Below are 16,586 nucleotides of genomic sequence, written 5' to 3' on the forward strand. Positions count from 1 at the left end.
AATGGTATGCATGGGTATCGTCCACGGAGGAAGCCTCTCCTACAGCCCATGCAGAAAAAAGCCTGCCTAGAATTTGCCAAGGCCCATGCTGAAAAGAATACTACTGGGACTCTGTACTCTGGAGTTATGAGAGCAAGATAAATATTTTTGGAACAGATGTCTTCAAAACTGTATGGCATTGCAAAGGTGAGGAGTACAAAGAAAAATGAATGGTACCTACATTGAAACATGGTGGTGGCAGTGCCCTTCTGTGGGGCTGCATGAATGCTTCTGGTGTCAGGGAGCTGCACTTCATTGATGGTATCATGAATTCACAGATGTACTGCTCTATATTGAAAGAGAGACTGCTACCATCACTCCATGCCCATAGTTGTCATGCACTTTTTCAACATGACAATGATCCAAAACACACATCTAAGGCCACTGTTGCATTTCTGAAGATCAATGGGGTAAAAGTGATTCAGGGGCCAGGCTTGTCTCCTGATCTGAATCCAATCAAACACCTATGAAAAATTCTGAAAGGACAAGTTGAGCATCACTCTCCATCCAACCTCTAAAAAGAGGTCGTTCTTGAAGAATGGAAAAAGATAGATCTTGTGATATGTTGCCAACTTGTTCATTCCATGCCTAGAAGTCTTGGTGCTGTCCTTACAAATCATGGAGGTCATACAAAATACTAGATGTAGTAGTTTTTGTTGTGGGGTGTATTCATTTTTGCATCAACTAATTTGAGTAAACCTGAAGATTTTTTTAATCTAAGTTATATTATTAACCTTACTTTCATGTAATGAGCTAAACAAATGATCTATAACACTCAATTTTGTCAAAAATTTGGAAACTGTTATTTTTTTGGTTCATTTAGATATTGATTAAAATCTTACTTTTCAAAAGGGGTGTACTCATTTATGCTGAGCACTGTATACTGTATATATAGTAGGTTGAAATCTGTTTCATCCTCTACCCTATCTTACCTGTCATTCTCCTATTTGCAAAAGATTAACTGTCCCTGAACTGTCCCTGAACTGTAACGTGGTGACATCAACTTATGCAACTGAACTTTAAAAATAAAGAAATGATTCCAAAGCTGACCACCTGTATTTACTGCAGTACATACGTATATTACTTTGGCTGGTTTACCTCTGTGATAAAATACTAATTCTAAAAGATTAAAAAAACCACACAGAGTCCCAATTTACAAAACACAATATATTGTAAAAGTATTTTGACAGTACAAACAGACCTGGTGGGGAGGCTCACCCAACCGGGGACACGCAGTAAGGAGATTCAGTGATGCCGACAATCGGTCCAACCCAGGGGAAGCTTCCTAAGGTAAATGTGGTCCCAGCTCTTTCCCTACTCCTCCAGAACCTTTCCATATTACTAGTACTGTCCTTGCCAGATGGGAAACCTGTCTCTATGCTAGCTACTTGCATAAAAGTGCGCTAAATCCCAGGGTCAGTCTTAAAGAGACTCTGCTAGATCCAAGATGGCCACCAGAGTCGGGTAGAACCACAGCATCCAACCTGATCACTGTCCCATGTGACCTGGGAAGTCAAAGGAAAATCCTGTTTCCCTCCACTTCCTCTTCCCTCTACATTGCTGCTGCAGTTCAGCGCCACCTGCAGTGGAAAATAGAGACTGCATCTGCCTACAAAACACATTATGCAGGGCTGGAAGCTGGCAGGGGCGATGCCAGGGGGGTACACAGGTATAGTATAGTATAGTATCCTTAGAATACTGCTAGCACCCCCATAACACCTTTACCTTTGCAACCAGTGCTGCCAACAGGGGGTACATGCTATCCTCCCCTACTGGACCCGGGCTCTTTTTAATAGTAAAAGTTTAATGAACATTTTAAGTACAAAACAAAGAAGGTATGATGGATTGGTATGTAATATTGGATATGATAAAATTAATGCACAGTCACTAAAACGATATATCAAAGGAATGTTACGAGAGGAGTGTCGTGCAGGCTGTTGGTTTGACCAGAATACAAGTAAGCAAGATTATGTAATTCCTTCCTGGGTGCATAATGACCTAAATGTTCATAAGGCTGAGTGCACTGCCCAGCTCTATCTAGCCGCAGCAGCTGTAAACCTCTCAGAGTTTGACAGGCTGCTGGCAGTGGGATTCTGCAGGCTGCTGGCAGTGGGATTCTGCAGGCTGCTGGCAGTGGGATTCTGCAGACTACTGGCAGTGGGATTCTGCAGGCTGCTGGCAGCTCACCTGTGATAAATGTTTAGTGTGCATGAGGTCTTTTACTGGACCTTTGTATCACCATAGGTTAGAGTGGACCCTCTGTGTCACCAACAAAAACAGAATATTTTTGTCTTAGCCCCCACAAAAGGTATTAGATTTTGTTGCAGGAGGCTCCCAGATGAAAGCCTACGTGATAGCTTTTGTGGCAACAGCTGACTTGCAATCAGAAGACCAAAGTGAAATATTAAGCTGATAGACAAGAGAGTATGGGGGGGAGTGTGGGAGAGATTTATGAAAACTGGTGCACCTGTGCATGATAGCCAGTCAGCTTTTAAATTCAGCTTGTTGTTGGCAATAAAACCTGGAATCTAAATCCATATTTAAATCTGAGGTGCTTTTAGGAATGTCTGGGGAATTTAAAATCAAAAGCGGCTTTATGGCAACTTAAACATGTAATAATTTTAACATTGTGCTGTATATCTCCTCCTCCCCTCCCTGTCTGTCTCCAGCCCCACCCCTGGTGTAATGAACACTGATTGGGAAGGGTCCGGTTTACCCTTTATCCCTTTTGCTGTCAGAGCTGTATTCATGTTTTTTTGCACAGGTTTAGGCTTGAAGATTACACAAAACCCCCAAACACTATATATTTTCTGAAAGCAGACACCCTAGAGAATAAAATAGTGATAGTTCCAATTTTTTATGTCACATGATATTACCGCAAAATTTCAGCAAAAAATACAAGTTAATTTTAGGGCACAAAAAAAGCAATAAATTACCCTATTTTTTTGCAAAATAAAAAAGACGAGGTTGCACCGAGTAAATAGATATCCAACATGTCAAACCTGAAATTTGCGGGCGATTGTGAAACGGCGACAAACTTCAGTAACCCGTATTTTCTATAAGCAACACTTTTAAAGCCACCTATAAGTCATCAGTATAGTGTATGGAGGAGGTCTCATGCTAGAATTATTGCTCTCATTCTGGCGTGCACGGCAATATGTAACATATTTTCATGCATAGGTGCCCTAGCGTGTGTTTTTATGTATGTACGTGCGTATATTTAGGGAAGCCTCAATTTTCTTTTTTTTGGGGGGGGGGGATGTTATGTACTTGGGTGTAACTTTCATGCTTTAGAATAAAAAAACAGAAAAAAAAACTTTTTTTTTTTTTACTTTTTTTCTCCATCACATAGGGGACGATGGTTTTTGGTGACAGGTACTCTTTATTGAGACATTCAGGGTCTAAAACACCCTGGATGCCTCCCCTGAATCATTCTTTCCAGGTCTTGATGGCTGGGAAATCTTTCAACAGGGACCCGAAAGTGACGTCATAACATCACTTTTGGGTCAAGACAAGAAGGGGAGCGGACATGCCCATCTCCTCCCTCCCCTCTAGCCAACGGCGGTGAGCAGATGAGCAAGCGGAGACCAGGAGACAATGGGCAGTTCAGCAGGGGTGGGGGGCGGCAGGGTTGGTAGCGGAGGCTGGCACTGTGTGGAAGCAATCGAATGCTTCCACCTGACAGGCAAGCCCTGCTGCTTGCAAGCAGCAGGGCTGAAGGATTTAAAAAACTACCTGCCCGGCGCCCAGAACTACATGTCCCGGGCATCGAGCAATAGGAATTCAACATTCCTGATATATATATATATATATACGCACACACACACTGCTCAAAAAAACTAAAGGAAAGCTTTTTAATCAATAGGAGCATGCCCCGACATTGTCAGGCACGCATACAAGCATGTGGGGGCCATACAAACTACTAAGTACCATTTTGAGTTGCTACAATGAAATTTCAGCAAAATGGACTAGCCTGCTGCATCATTTTTTTTACTTTGCTGTTCGGGGTGTCTTTGAATTCAGTCCCCTGTAGGTTGATAATTTTCATTTCCATCAAACGATGGGGAATCCTTACATTCCTAACATTTTACTGATTTATTTATAGTTTTTTTTATATATAATACTAGTAGCACAAGGGGTTTTCTATTTTTATTTAATAAAATCTGGAAACAGATTGGCTTCTGTGCACAACTGCACCAGAGTTTGCACTCTCCATCTTTAGTAAATAAACCCCTATGTGTTTGCAAGGTGTGATAGAGGTCTGCTGATCAGAAAAAAATGTAACACAAGCAAAGACTAGGGTGGAAGTCATTTTGATTACATCAAATTTAAGAACTGAAGATCTCCAAACATCTCAAAGGTAATATAAAAATAAATAACCTTTCTGCACAGACTGTCCTAGTGTTTTAACATGCCCACACTATAGCAGTGAATACTTGGTCCGCTTCAGGCTAAGACCTTCTCACGTCATCCACAGCATAGGAGACCTAGACACAGCATAATAATAGTTGCTGCTGAGAAGTCTGTAGTTTTAAAACAATTTGTTTGTGTTATATGTTCATAAAGGCCTCATTAAAATGGCTGCTGAAGCCCATAGTTTGTAAATAGGCCGTGTGTTTATGCAGCTTGAGCCATCAGGTTCTGCATGCAGGTTGCCCATGTAAGTGTATGGGGATGCAGCAGCTGCATGGCACAGCCGCTCATCCCAATTTGACAGGTGTTTGGGTGCAGGGGAGTGGCCCCGAGCCCACACTGTCTAAGTTCAGGGCTGCTCACCTGCACACCAGGAAAATTCGGATGAGTGGCTTTGTTTATGCAGCCGCTGCATCCCCATACACTTACATGTGCTGCCTGCAGGCAACACCTGGAGACTTCAGCCAACACACAGCCCATTTACAGATTACAGTCCTTAGCGCCTGTGTGAATGAGGCCTTAGTGGTTAATAATTTTTCTTAAAGATTAACAAAACATTATTTGTTGCCATTTCTAGGCCATCTGGTAGAAAGACGGAGAAATTTACTGTGTCAGTAAATATAGCAGCACAAAGTAAAGTGACATTTGAGTTGGTTTATGAAGAAATGCTGAAACGTAATCATGGGAAATATGAAATGTTCATCAAAATTCAACCAAAGACGCTTGTCAGAAACTTTCAGGTATGTCATAAAAAGTACAATACCTTTTTTAATTTTTTTTTAGCAGCAAGAGTGTCACCCAATTGAGTATTCCAATCCTTTTTCACCTCTTGCCCACCATGTAACACGTGTGGCAGCAAGAAGGGTGGGATACATGGTTTGTATCCATGGCAGCTGAGGTTTCTGTGCATACTCTCAGCTCAGTGGTCTCTAGTTCTGGTTAGGAGGTGGTGGGATGGGCTTCCGATAATGTGACCACTGTAAAGCCATCCACAGTGGTCACATAATTAAAGTGGAGTTCCACCTGAAAAAAACAAATAGAAGTCAGCAGCTACAAAAACTGTAGCTGCTGACTTTTAAAATACAGACACTTACAGTTTGTTCACAATAATAGCAGTCAGACATCACTAACCTAATCAATCACTGTTTTTGGTAGAAATGATATTTCAACACCCTCTCCATCACGACCAACAACGCCACCATCAGTCCCACCCCACAAGCCAAAGTCCTAGGTGTCACTCTAGATTCAAACCTGTCCTTCCAACCCCATGTCCAATCGCTAGCAAGCTCATGCAGGCTCCACCTCTGCAACATCTCCAAAATACGTAAGTTCCTAACCCCAGACACTACTAAACAACTTGTTCACTCCCTCATTATTTCACGCCTGGTCTACTGCAACTCCCTCCTCACCGGCCTACCTCATCACAGACTATCCCCGCTTCAGTCTATCCTGAACTCAGCGTCCAGACTCATCCACCTTACCAACCGCTCCTCCTCTGCCACCCCCCTCTGTCATTCCCTCCACTGGCTCCCGATTGCCCAACGCATCAAATTCAAACTACTAATACAGACATACAAAGCTATTCATAACGCTGCCCCAAACTACCTCACCGACCTGATACCCAAATACCACCCAACCCATAATCTTCGCTCCTCACAAGACCTCCTACTTTCTAGCTCCCTGGTCTCCACCTCCCATGCACGACTGCAGGACTTCTCCAGGACTTCCCCCATCCTCTGGAACTCACTACCCCAATCCATCAGACTGTCACCTACCCTCCTCACCTTTAGGCGCATCCTGAAAACCCATCTCTTCAGGGAAGCCTACCCCACCCTCACCTAACTGCTGATTTCCTCCACTCCTCCTACCACTCCATCCCCCACAGCCACTTCCTCCTGTGTCACTATCCCCTCCCTCCTAGATTGTAAGCTCGAAAGAGCAGGGCCCTCGAACCCCTTGTGTATTGTTTTGTTACTGTATTGTCTCATGTACTGTCCCCCACTATAATGTACAGCGCTGAGTAAACCTTTTGGCGCTATATAAATACTGTATAATAATAATAGTAGAGTAATAGAAATCCAACAGTCATGACATGCATGCTGCTGATTCTGTGTAATTGAATCACTAATTGAAAGGGGCATGTTCAAAATAATAGCAGTGTGGAGTTCTATTAGTGAGGTCATTCATTCTTTGAAAAACAGGTGGCAATTATTGCCCTTATTTAAGGAAGGAAGGCAGCAAATGTTGTACATGCTGGTTACAGTGCATTTCTCTCTGAAATTCTGAGGAAAATGGGTCGTTCCAGACATTGTTCAGAAGAACAGCGTACCTTGATTAAAAAGTTGATTGGAGAGGGGAAAACATATAAAGAAGTGCAGAAAATGATAGGCTGCTCAGCTAAAATGATCGCAAATGCTTTAAAATGGCAACAAAAACTTGAAACAGTGGAAGAAAGTGAAAAACAACCTTTCGAATGGATAGAAGAATAGCCAAAATAGCAAGGACTCAGCCAACAATCAGCTCCAGGAAGATCAAAGAAGGTCTAAAGTTACCTGTGAGTACTGTTACAATTAGAAGACGCCTATGTGAAGCCAAGCTATCTGCAAGAAGCCCCCGCAAAGTCCCACTGTTGAAAAAAAGACGTGTGCTGAAGAGGTTACAATTTGCCAAAGAGCACATTGACTGGCCTAAAGAGAAATGGAGCAACATTTTGTGGACTGATGAAAGTAAGATTGTTCTTTTTGGGTCTAGTGGCCGGAGACAGTTTGTCAGACGACCCCCAAACACTGAATTCAAGCCACAGTACAGTGTGAAGACAGTGAAGCATGGTTGCGCAAGCATCATGATATGGGGATGTTTCTCATACTAAGGTGTTGGGCCTATTTATCGCATACCAGGGATCATGGATCAGTTTGAATACATCAGAATACTTGAAGAGGTCATGCTGCCTTATGCTGAAGAGGAAATACCCTTGAAATGGGTGTTCCAACAAGACAACGACCCCAAACACACCAGTAAACGTGCAACATCTTGGTTCCAGACCAACAAGATTGACGTTATGGAGTGGCCAGCTCAATCCCCGGATCTTAATTCAATAGAAAACTTGTGCGGTGACATCAAAAATGCTGTTTCTGAGGCAAAACCAAGAAATAGAGAAGAACTGTGGAATGTAGTCCAATCATCCTGGGCTGGAATACCTGTTCACAGGTGCCAGAAGTTGGTTGACTCCATGCAACACAGATGTACAGCAGTTCTCAGAAACAGTGGTTATACAACTAAATATTAATTAAGTGATTCAAAGGAAAGCAAAATCTTCAAACATTTTTCAGTTTATATAGTGAATGTTTGAGTTTGTAAAGAAGAATACAAACACTGCTATTTTTTTGAACAGTCTAATATTCACTTTTCTTCAATTTTTATAGAGGAACAACACAAATTTGATATATTTTCTTCAGGTTTTGATTTGGAATAGAATGTGTAGTGTTCCTAATGCATTTGTGTGTATGGAAAATAAAGCTATTAGAAGGTTTTTGAGCTGTATTCACTTTTTTCAACACACTGCTATTATTTTGAACACAACTGTACCTGTTCCTCAGTCCAGCGGTGTCCTCACCATCGCTGGTTTCACCGGCCGTCTTCTCTCCCTGGCATCTTCAGTGTGGGCAACCGACTGTGACTGCTTGAGGCTTCACAGCCGGGTACCCACTGCTCATGTGCGACAAGCACTGCACTTTGTGAATGGCCCCGTAGTCTTCTGGGACCTGTCACATGTTCCAGAAGACTATGGGGAGGGAGGGGAGGAGGACAACTTTTGCTTCCGATTGCCTAGGTGATCACAGCAGAAGTGGGAGCGGGTACCTGTCAAATTCATGTACCCGCTCCCCAAAGGTGCCAATCCTTAATGGGGGACAAAGGCTTAAAGCGGAACTTCCCCTTTTGGGTGGAGCTCCGCTTCAAGAAGTCTTTCTTCCCCTTAGGACCCAGCTAAAGAGTTGTGACATGCCAGTTTTTGTATATTCTTTGTTATATATAAGCATATTTACAGAAGTTATTTACAAAGAAAAAAAAAGCAAATGAGTGTTTTCAAAGTCAACACTTTTTTTTTTTTTTATAAATATAAGGAAGTGTTAGAACCCCTGTCAGGTTTTTGCTGAACACCTGCACAGAACTCAGGGGTCAGGATTAAGTAACTCACAGAGCTCATTGGTCAAGATTAAGGAACGCACAGATCTCAGAACTCAGGTTTAATGAACGCACAGAGCCTATTGGTCAGAATTAAGGAACGCGTAGAGACTTCAGGGGTCAAGATTAAGGAACGCGTAGAAACTTTAGGAGTCAGGATTAAGGAACCCAGGGACTTCAGGGGTCAGGATTAAGGAACCCAGAAACTTCAGGGGTCATAAATAAGGAACCCAGGAACTTCAGGGGTCAGGATTAAGGAACCCAGAGACTTCAGGGGTCAGGATTAGGGACCCCAGAGACTTCAGGGGTCAGGGTTAAGGAACCCAGAGACTTCAGGGGTCAGGGTTAAGGAATCCAGAAACTTCAGGGGTCAGGGTTAAGGAACCCAGAGACTTCAAGGGTCAGGGTTAAGGAACCCAGAGACTTCAGGGGTCAGGGTTAAGGAACCCAGAGACTTCAGGGGTCCGGATTAAGGAACCCAGAGACATCAGGGGTCAGAATTAAGGAACAAAAGCAAAAGACACATCGCCTCTAAGTGTAGACTTTGTGACAGTTTATTTGTTAAAAGGTAAGTTTAACAACTCACATTTTGTAAGATAAAGCAGGCTCATAGGGATAGAGTGCAGAACATCTGCCACCAGATGTGAAGACTGTTCTTGGAAAGGATCCCGGCCGATCAGCAGGAGGCGCTGCGAGGTGGAGAAGCGTGGATGGTAGAGCAAGGCTGGGTCCCTGGTGTGTCAGGGAGGCAGGTGAAATTTGCCAGTGGTGAACTTCGCCAGTGGCTTCACAAAATTTTCACCTGCCTCCCTGACTTTGACAAATATATTGCTGAGGTAAGCAACTCCGGACACACTAGGGACCCAGCCTAGCTCTGCCATCCATGCTTCTCCACCTCGCAGCACCTCCTACTGATCGGCCTGGATCCTTTCCAAGAGCAGTCTTTACATCTGGCGACAGACGTTCTGCACTATATCCCCATGAGCCTGTTTTATCTTACAAAATGTGAGTTGTTAAACTTAAGCATGCTATTATCCACTTCAGCTCCAGCGATGTATCCATACATCCCTTACGTTTGAGCCGTTGTACAAGGATGATGCCTGCAGCTGCAGGCATCATCCCAGTACCAAAAGATAAATATAAATGTGAGCGCTAGATAAAAGAGCTGCTATGCGCCAATAGGTACCAAAAGACTCTATAAAAGACATGCAAAAAAGGTGCGCTGTGGAGAGTCTCCTAGGGGACAGCTGAGGGGTGTTTTAGTGTGGCAACACACGATCCATAAGAAGAAAATCTGGACAGACTGCTGCACTCAGATGATGACCTTATCCGTTTATGAGACAACTTCGTTTGGATATCGGGATATCATCTATATGCATATTTGAATTATGCATCTGGTGAGTGCATGATTCAATTATTCTGATCACCGGAAGACGCACGTTTTTCAGTCACCGTTTACTACTTCAGGACTTTTATTGCCTTTATGCACAGTTTTTGGCACTTTATTGTCACTTTATATATGTAAATCATCCCAGTACCGTTATTTAGAGCCAATGGTTGGCTCTCTTGAAATAGCAATTGGAGTAGCTAACTAGCTGCTTCATTGCTATTACAAGCAGCGGGAACGGGTGTCCCCCTCTCCTGCGCCCTTCCATGGCTTTAATGGGAGCTCCCATCTCACCAGGAGTCCCTATCAACCAGCGGCAATGCTGGCTGGTCACAGAGCTGAACAAAGACTGGATTGGCTTTGTTCAGCTCTGTAATATAATAAACTACAGTAAAGCAATGACCTGACATCACTTTCCGATTTACTCAGAACAAAACTGTGCCATTTTTAAAAAATAAAAGCATTAAATCACACCGATCTTGGTGTGATTGAATGTTTTTAAGGGCAGAGGAGGGATTTGGGGTCTCATTGATCCCAGATCCCTCCATAAAGTGTACCTGTTAGATGCCTATTGCTGTGACAAGGGATGTTTACATTTCTTGGAACAGCAAAAAAAAAAAAATTTAAAGCAATAGTGTAAAAATAAAAATTAATAAAGAAATGGTTTAAAAAAAATGAAGGGACCCTGCCCCCCTGTGCTTGCGTGCAAAGCTGAACACATACATTGGTCCCACGCACAGAGTGATTGTCTAACACATGTAAGGTATCACCGTGAACGTCAGATCATGGGCAGTAATTCTAGCATCAGACCTCAGTAATTCTAAAGTGGTAACCTGTAAAGGCTTTTAAAACATTGCCTATGAATAGTAAAATGTATGTCATTTGTCCCCGTTGCACGGACAGATGAAATTTTACAGATTGACATGTTTGTTATCTATTTACTCGGCATAACATCATCTTTTATATTTTATATTGAGGTATGTATTGTGTTTTTTTGCATTAAAATTTAAAAAAGTGTTTTTCTTCATAAAAATTGTGTTTGAAAAACCACTGCACAATTACCATGTGACATTATTTATATATAATGTTTGGGGGTTCTAAATAATTTTCTAGTAAAAAAATGCTGATTGTTACATGTAAAGAAAAGGTGCAGAAAAGGCCTTGTCTGGAAGTGGGAAGTGGAACGTAGGTTTGTGCATGTTTCCTAGACAGACATCCCCTATAATGACCCATCCTAGGTCTACCTTGTAGGCATAGGGTGCATTGTGGGGACCATTAATTTGAGTTCTCACTTTATGGGCTCGTAAGAAATCTCTCCCAAGGAGTAGGACTATCTGAACATGAGGATCAAATTCTGGTATCAAGAACGCTATGCGTTTCAAGTGTGGGTAATGAACTGCTGCATCAAGTGTAGGAATTTCAGATCTTTGATCAGGGATCTGGTTGCATTCAATAAGAGTTGGTAAGGAAAGACATTTTTGTCCATCAGTAGACTAGACTTGGTAGCCAGATGCTCTCCTTCCCACCATCTCCACTATTCCTGCACAAGTTCTTGAGTAGGGAATATTGGAACTTTTAATGCTGAATATGTCAAAAGAAAATTGAGTTAGCTAAAGACTTGTTACTTTGATCATCAAGAATTGCATAAAGCTTAATGGCTTTGTTCCTTTTGCCTGCTGGGTAAACTCTAACTAGACAGATTTTGACAGACAGGCCTGCTACCTATAGTTCCTTTTCAGACCTCTGTGCATTGTGAAGTGATCTCTGGGGTAGTTGTAGCAGTGTGTTCTTCCTCCCTGCCATGTTCACTAGTGCTGCTAGTAAGTTGTAAAGTCCATGGAGCTGACCCGGGGTTTAAAACTGTGTTGTTATCTGAGTTGTCAGATTCTGTACATTTTACACTGACCTTACAATCCTTGGCAAAGTGAGATGTTGATGGGCAACAATTGTAGTAGATATTGTTCTCCTTCAGGAAGCCTTTCTGCTCCACTGTGAACTTCTCTCTGAAGGCTCTGCATTTTATAAGAGGATGTGGCTTCTGGTGCAAAGGACACTGTTTACCAGGATCTTTGACCTTTGTTTCTGGGTTAGAGGGACTGGTAGACCTGTGAAAAAAATCTGGTGTCACTCACATTAGTTCTGTGTATTGCTACCGGAGGGTTGCGAGGGTTCAGTCCTGTGTGAGCAGCATATGACAATGTGAAGTAAAATCTAGGATCATTTCTTGTTCTAGTTTGCTGGCCTACAAAGTCCACAAAAACAGAGATATCAGGAATAGAACATTATCTAGTCTTTTATATTTGGAGCCATGTGTGATCCACTGCTCTTGTAAGTTACAGACTAGGTTTTGTACAATGAGGTTGACATCTCTGGCTGTGTCAAGAGAAGCGAGTCCTTGAAAGCCCTTTTTGGCTTTGGCTGCCTGAAGTTCCATAATTGTCCTGATTCCCTTGGCATGTTCAGCTGACTCGTTTCCAAGCTATTTGATCAGGAGTTCTATCTCTTCACTTGACAGATCTAAGCCTTTGATAGTACCAGGTTCTATAGCTTACAGGGCAGTCCTGTCTTCACCTTATTACTGTACTCATCAACTCCTGCTAATTCTGAACTCATATACTAATAAAACCTCCAGGACACTGGGACCTGTCCCTCCATATAAGTCATACTCCCATATTACCTCTCTCAGGCTTCTGCTTCTCCTAACATCTGGAGACATTTCCCCAAATCTTGGGCTGCGATCTTTTTCTTTGACCAACACATTCAGCACACCCTATCCTCTAACAGCAGCCACAATCCACACAATTTGGTTACTATTCCTCGTCTTCCTAGAACCAGCCTCCCCCCTTTGTCCTTTGGAATGCCTGCTCTGTCTATAACAAACTCACCTCTGTCCATGACCATTTTATCACAAACTTCTTTAACCTATTTGCAATTACGGAAACCTGGCTTCATGAATTGGACTTTCCCTCTCCTGCTGCCCTCTCCCATGGTGGTCTGCTCTGGGCTCACTGTCCTAGGCCTAGTGGACAAAAAAGGAGGTGGCGTTGGAATCTTTCTATCCCCTCAAAGCACTTTTCAGGTCCTTCATTCACCTCCCTCTCTGTTTCTCTCTTTATTTGAAGTTTACTGTATTTGTCCATTCTCTCCAGTTTCTTTAAGAATTGCTGCGATCCATCGGCCTCCTGGACAGGTATCAAGCATCCTTGATGACTTCTCTGCCTGGCTGCCTTACTTTCTCTCTTCTGAAATTCCCACAATTATTCTTGGTGACTTCAACATCCCTGTTAATCTTAACACTCCTGCTATTTCTAAACTTCTGAGCCTAACCACTGCTTTTGACATAAAACAATGAGCACATGCTTCTACTCACTCTAATGGTAACTGCCTTGACCTTGTGTTCTCCTACCTATGCACTCCTTGCAACCTCACCAACTTTCCCTTTCCTCTCTCTGTTCGCTCCCTTATTAGCTTCACTCTCTCATTGGCTTTCTCCTCCTTGTCTTCCAACTACCAAACAGTTACCCATAGAAACCTTCGCTATCTTAACCCTTCTCTTCTTTTTTCACCAACAGACTGTCTCTATGACAAAATCTCAGCCCTGTCCTGCCCCAACCTGGCCACTTCTGTCTACAACAGTTCACTGTCATCCACATTGGACACATTGGGCCCCCCTCACCACACACAGAATTAGGCCTCCGACCGCTACAGTCATGGAAAACAGACAAAACCATAGCCGTTCTCTTGAGCATTTATGGCATAAGACTAAGACCCAGCAAGACTTTGACCAATATAAATCTGCTCTTCAAAAATACAACTCCTGTCTCCACACTGCCAAACAGACCTATTTTATCACTCTCATTAATACGCATTCTCACACAATCCCTGTCAACTCTTTCCTAACTTTATCTCTCTACTTCATCCTTCTTTACCTCCAACCACTAACTCACTGCCCAGGAGACCACAAATCACTTCAAAAATAAGACTGATACAATTTGTGACAAGATCTCCACTGTACAAATATCTCCCTCACTCTACACTCCTTGTCCACCTGCACAATCTATACTTCCCTTGTTTAACCCAGCTACTATAGAGGAGGTTGATAAACTTTTTTCTAAAGCCCACCTAACCACCTGTCCCCTGGACCCTGTTCCCTCGCAAATACTACGGTCACCCTCTGGCTCTATCCTTCACTCTTTAACTCATATCTTCAATCTCTCCCTTTCTACTGGCATATTCCCCAACTCTCTAAAACATGCGCTAGTCAACCCCATACTTAAAAAGGCCTCACTGGGCCCCACCAATCTTAGCAACCTAAGACCCATCTCCTTACTCCCTTTTGCCTCTAAACTCCTTGAACGTCTATTCTACAACTGACTGGGCTGCCACCTTATTGAGAATAACCTTCTCAATCCCTTTCAGTCTGGATTTTGCCCACAACACTCCACAGAAACTGCTCTCCTAAAACTCACAAATGACTTGCTAACCACTAAAACCAATGGTCACTATTCCGTACTCTTACTCTTGGACCTCTCCGCTGCCTTTGACACAGTTGACCACCCCCTCCTCCTAAAAAAACTCTATTTACTTTGTCTCCATGACTGTACTCTCCATTGGTTTGAATCTTACCTATCTTACCGCACTTTCAGTGTCACGTACAACTCTACTTCCTCCTCTCCTACTCCCCTTACTGTCGGGGTCCCCCAAGGTTCTGTCCTTGGACCTCTCCTATTCTTGATCTACACTTCTTCCTTGGTCAGCTGATAGCTTCCCATGGTTTCCAATATCATTTCTATGCTGATGACACACAAATCTACCTCTTTACTCCTCAGCTCACCCCATCAGTTTCCTCACGTATCACCAATTTACTAACAGACATATCAGACTGGATGTCACACCACTTCCTAATACTCAATCTATCCAAAACTGAGCTCATAATATTTCCTCCCCACATACCTCTTCCCATGATTCCTCGGTCAGGATCAATAGCACCACTATCAACCTATCCCCGCATGCCAGGGTGCTAGGGGAAACCCTGGATTCTGAACTATCCTTTCAGGCCCACATCCAATCCCTGTCCAAATCATGCCACCTCAACCTTTGCAACATCTCCAGAATATGCCCCTTTTTAACCAATGATACCACAAAGCTTCAAATTCACTCCCTGGTTATCTCGCCTCAACTACTGCAACTCCCTCCTCATTGGCTTACCTTTACATAGGCTATCCCCCCTCCAGTCCATCATGAATACTGTTGACAGGCTCATCCACCTTACCAACCGTTCAGTGTCTGCTACCCCTCTCTGCCAATCCTTCCACTGGCTTCCACTCGCACAACAATTAAAATTCAAAATACTGACAACAACTTACAAATCCATCCACGACTGTGCCCCCAGCTACATCACCAACCTGGTCTCAAAATATACTTCTCCCGAGCTTCTCCCATCCTATTTAACTCCCTACCCCAATCTGTCCAACTGTCTCCTAATCTATCCACCTTTAGACGATCCCTGAAAACCTTTCTCTTTAAAGAAGCCTATCTTGCTTTTATTTAGTAAACTGCCTTTTATTTCCTCCATCAGCTCATCCCCCCACAGCTATTACCTTTTGTATCACTTAACCCTTCCTCTTAGATTGTAAGCTCTAACAAGCAAGGCCCTCTGTTTCCTCTTGTACCAAATTGCATTGTAACTGTAATGCTTACCTTCATTTTGTAAAGCGCTGAGCAAACTGTTGCTGGTATATAAATCCTGTATAATAATAATAATTGACACCTTGTGCACACGTATGTTGCATATTTTTTGTTTTCATACAAATGGTACCAATTTCAATGGTTGTTTGTAACATGAGAACCTTCTTATCATCTGCCATAGCCCTCCCTCCATCTCTCTCCATTCCACCCACCAGTAAGGACTGACCCCTGTCTGATCTCTCTACCCCATTATAATCTAATTCTCCCTCCCCCCTTGATCCTAGTTTAAATACTCCTCCAGCCTCCCCATAAACCTCTCCCCCAGCACAGCAGACCCCCTTCCATTTAGGTGCAAACCATCTCTAGCATATAGGTTGCACCCCAATGAAAAGGAAGCCAGGTGCTCTAGAAACCAAAATCCTTCCCTCTTACACCAGGTCTTTAGCCATGCATTTAGTTCTCTAATCTCCCCCTGTCTTTCCTGAGTTGTGCATGGCACAGGTAATATATCAGAGAATATCACCTTGGGGGTCCTTCCCTTCAACTTGCAGCCTAGTTCATTAAATTGATTCTTAAGGAGCCTCCACCTTCCATGTATTCTGTCATTGGTTCCAACATGGAGCAAGACAACTGGGTCATGCCCAACCCCTCCCAGTAATTTATCAACCTTGTCCACCACATGCTGAACCTTGGCACCAGGGAGACAGCAAACCATTCGGCTGAGGCGATCTTGGCGACAAATTAGCCACTGTTTCACTGGCAGCCACTGTTTCACTGGTAGAATCACTGTTTCGCTGTTCTGTCTTCACTTCACATTTTCCTGTGTGTAGCTCAACATGCAGCTAAACCCTCCTATTCTGCAATAAGACAGACTAAG

The 16,586-nt window shown here is 43.1% G+C and overlaps 1 protein-coding gene across 1 annotated transcript in view; it reads left to right on the forward strand.

Moving 5' to 3' along the window:
* The window catches only part of LOC149458638 (inter-alpha-trypsin inhibitor heavy chain H3-like), a 123,780-nt gene that overhangs the window by 12,507 nt on the left and 94,687 nt on the right, over positions 1-16,586 (forward strand). Inside the window, exon 5 of the mRNA XM_089681904.1 lies at positions 5,030-5,192. Within this exon, the coding sequence (XP_089538030.1) occupies positions 5,030-5,192 (163 nt within the window). The remainder of the gene's footprint in view (positions 1-5,029; positions 5,193-16,586) is intronic.

The sequence above is a fragment of the Staurois parvus genome, unplaced genomic scaffold, assembly GCF_062004578.1.
Source record: "Staurois parvus isolate SC_StPar_1 unplaced genomic scaffold, SC_StPar_1.0 ptg000282l, whole genome shotgun sequence".
Classification (NCBI taxonomy): Eukaryota; Metazoa; Chordata; class Amphibia; order Anura; family Ranidae; genus Staurois; species Staurois parvus.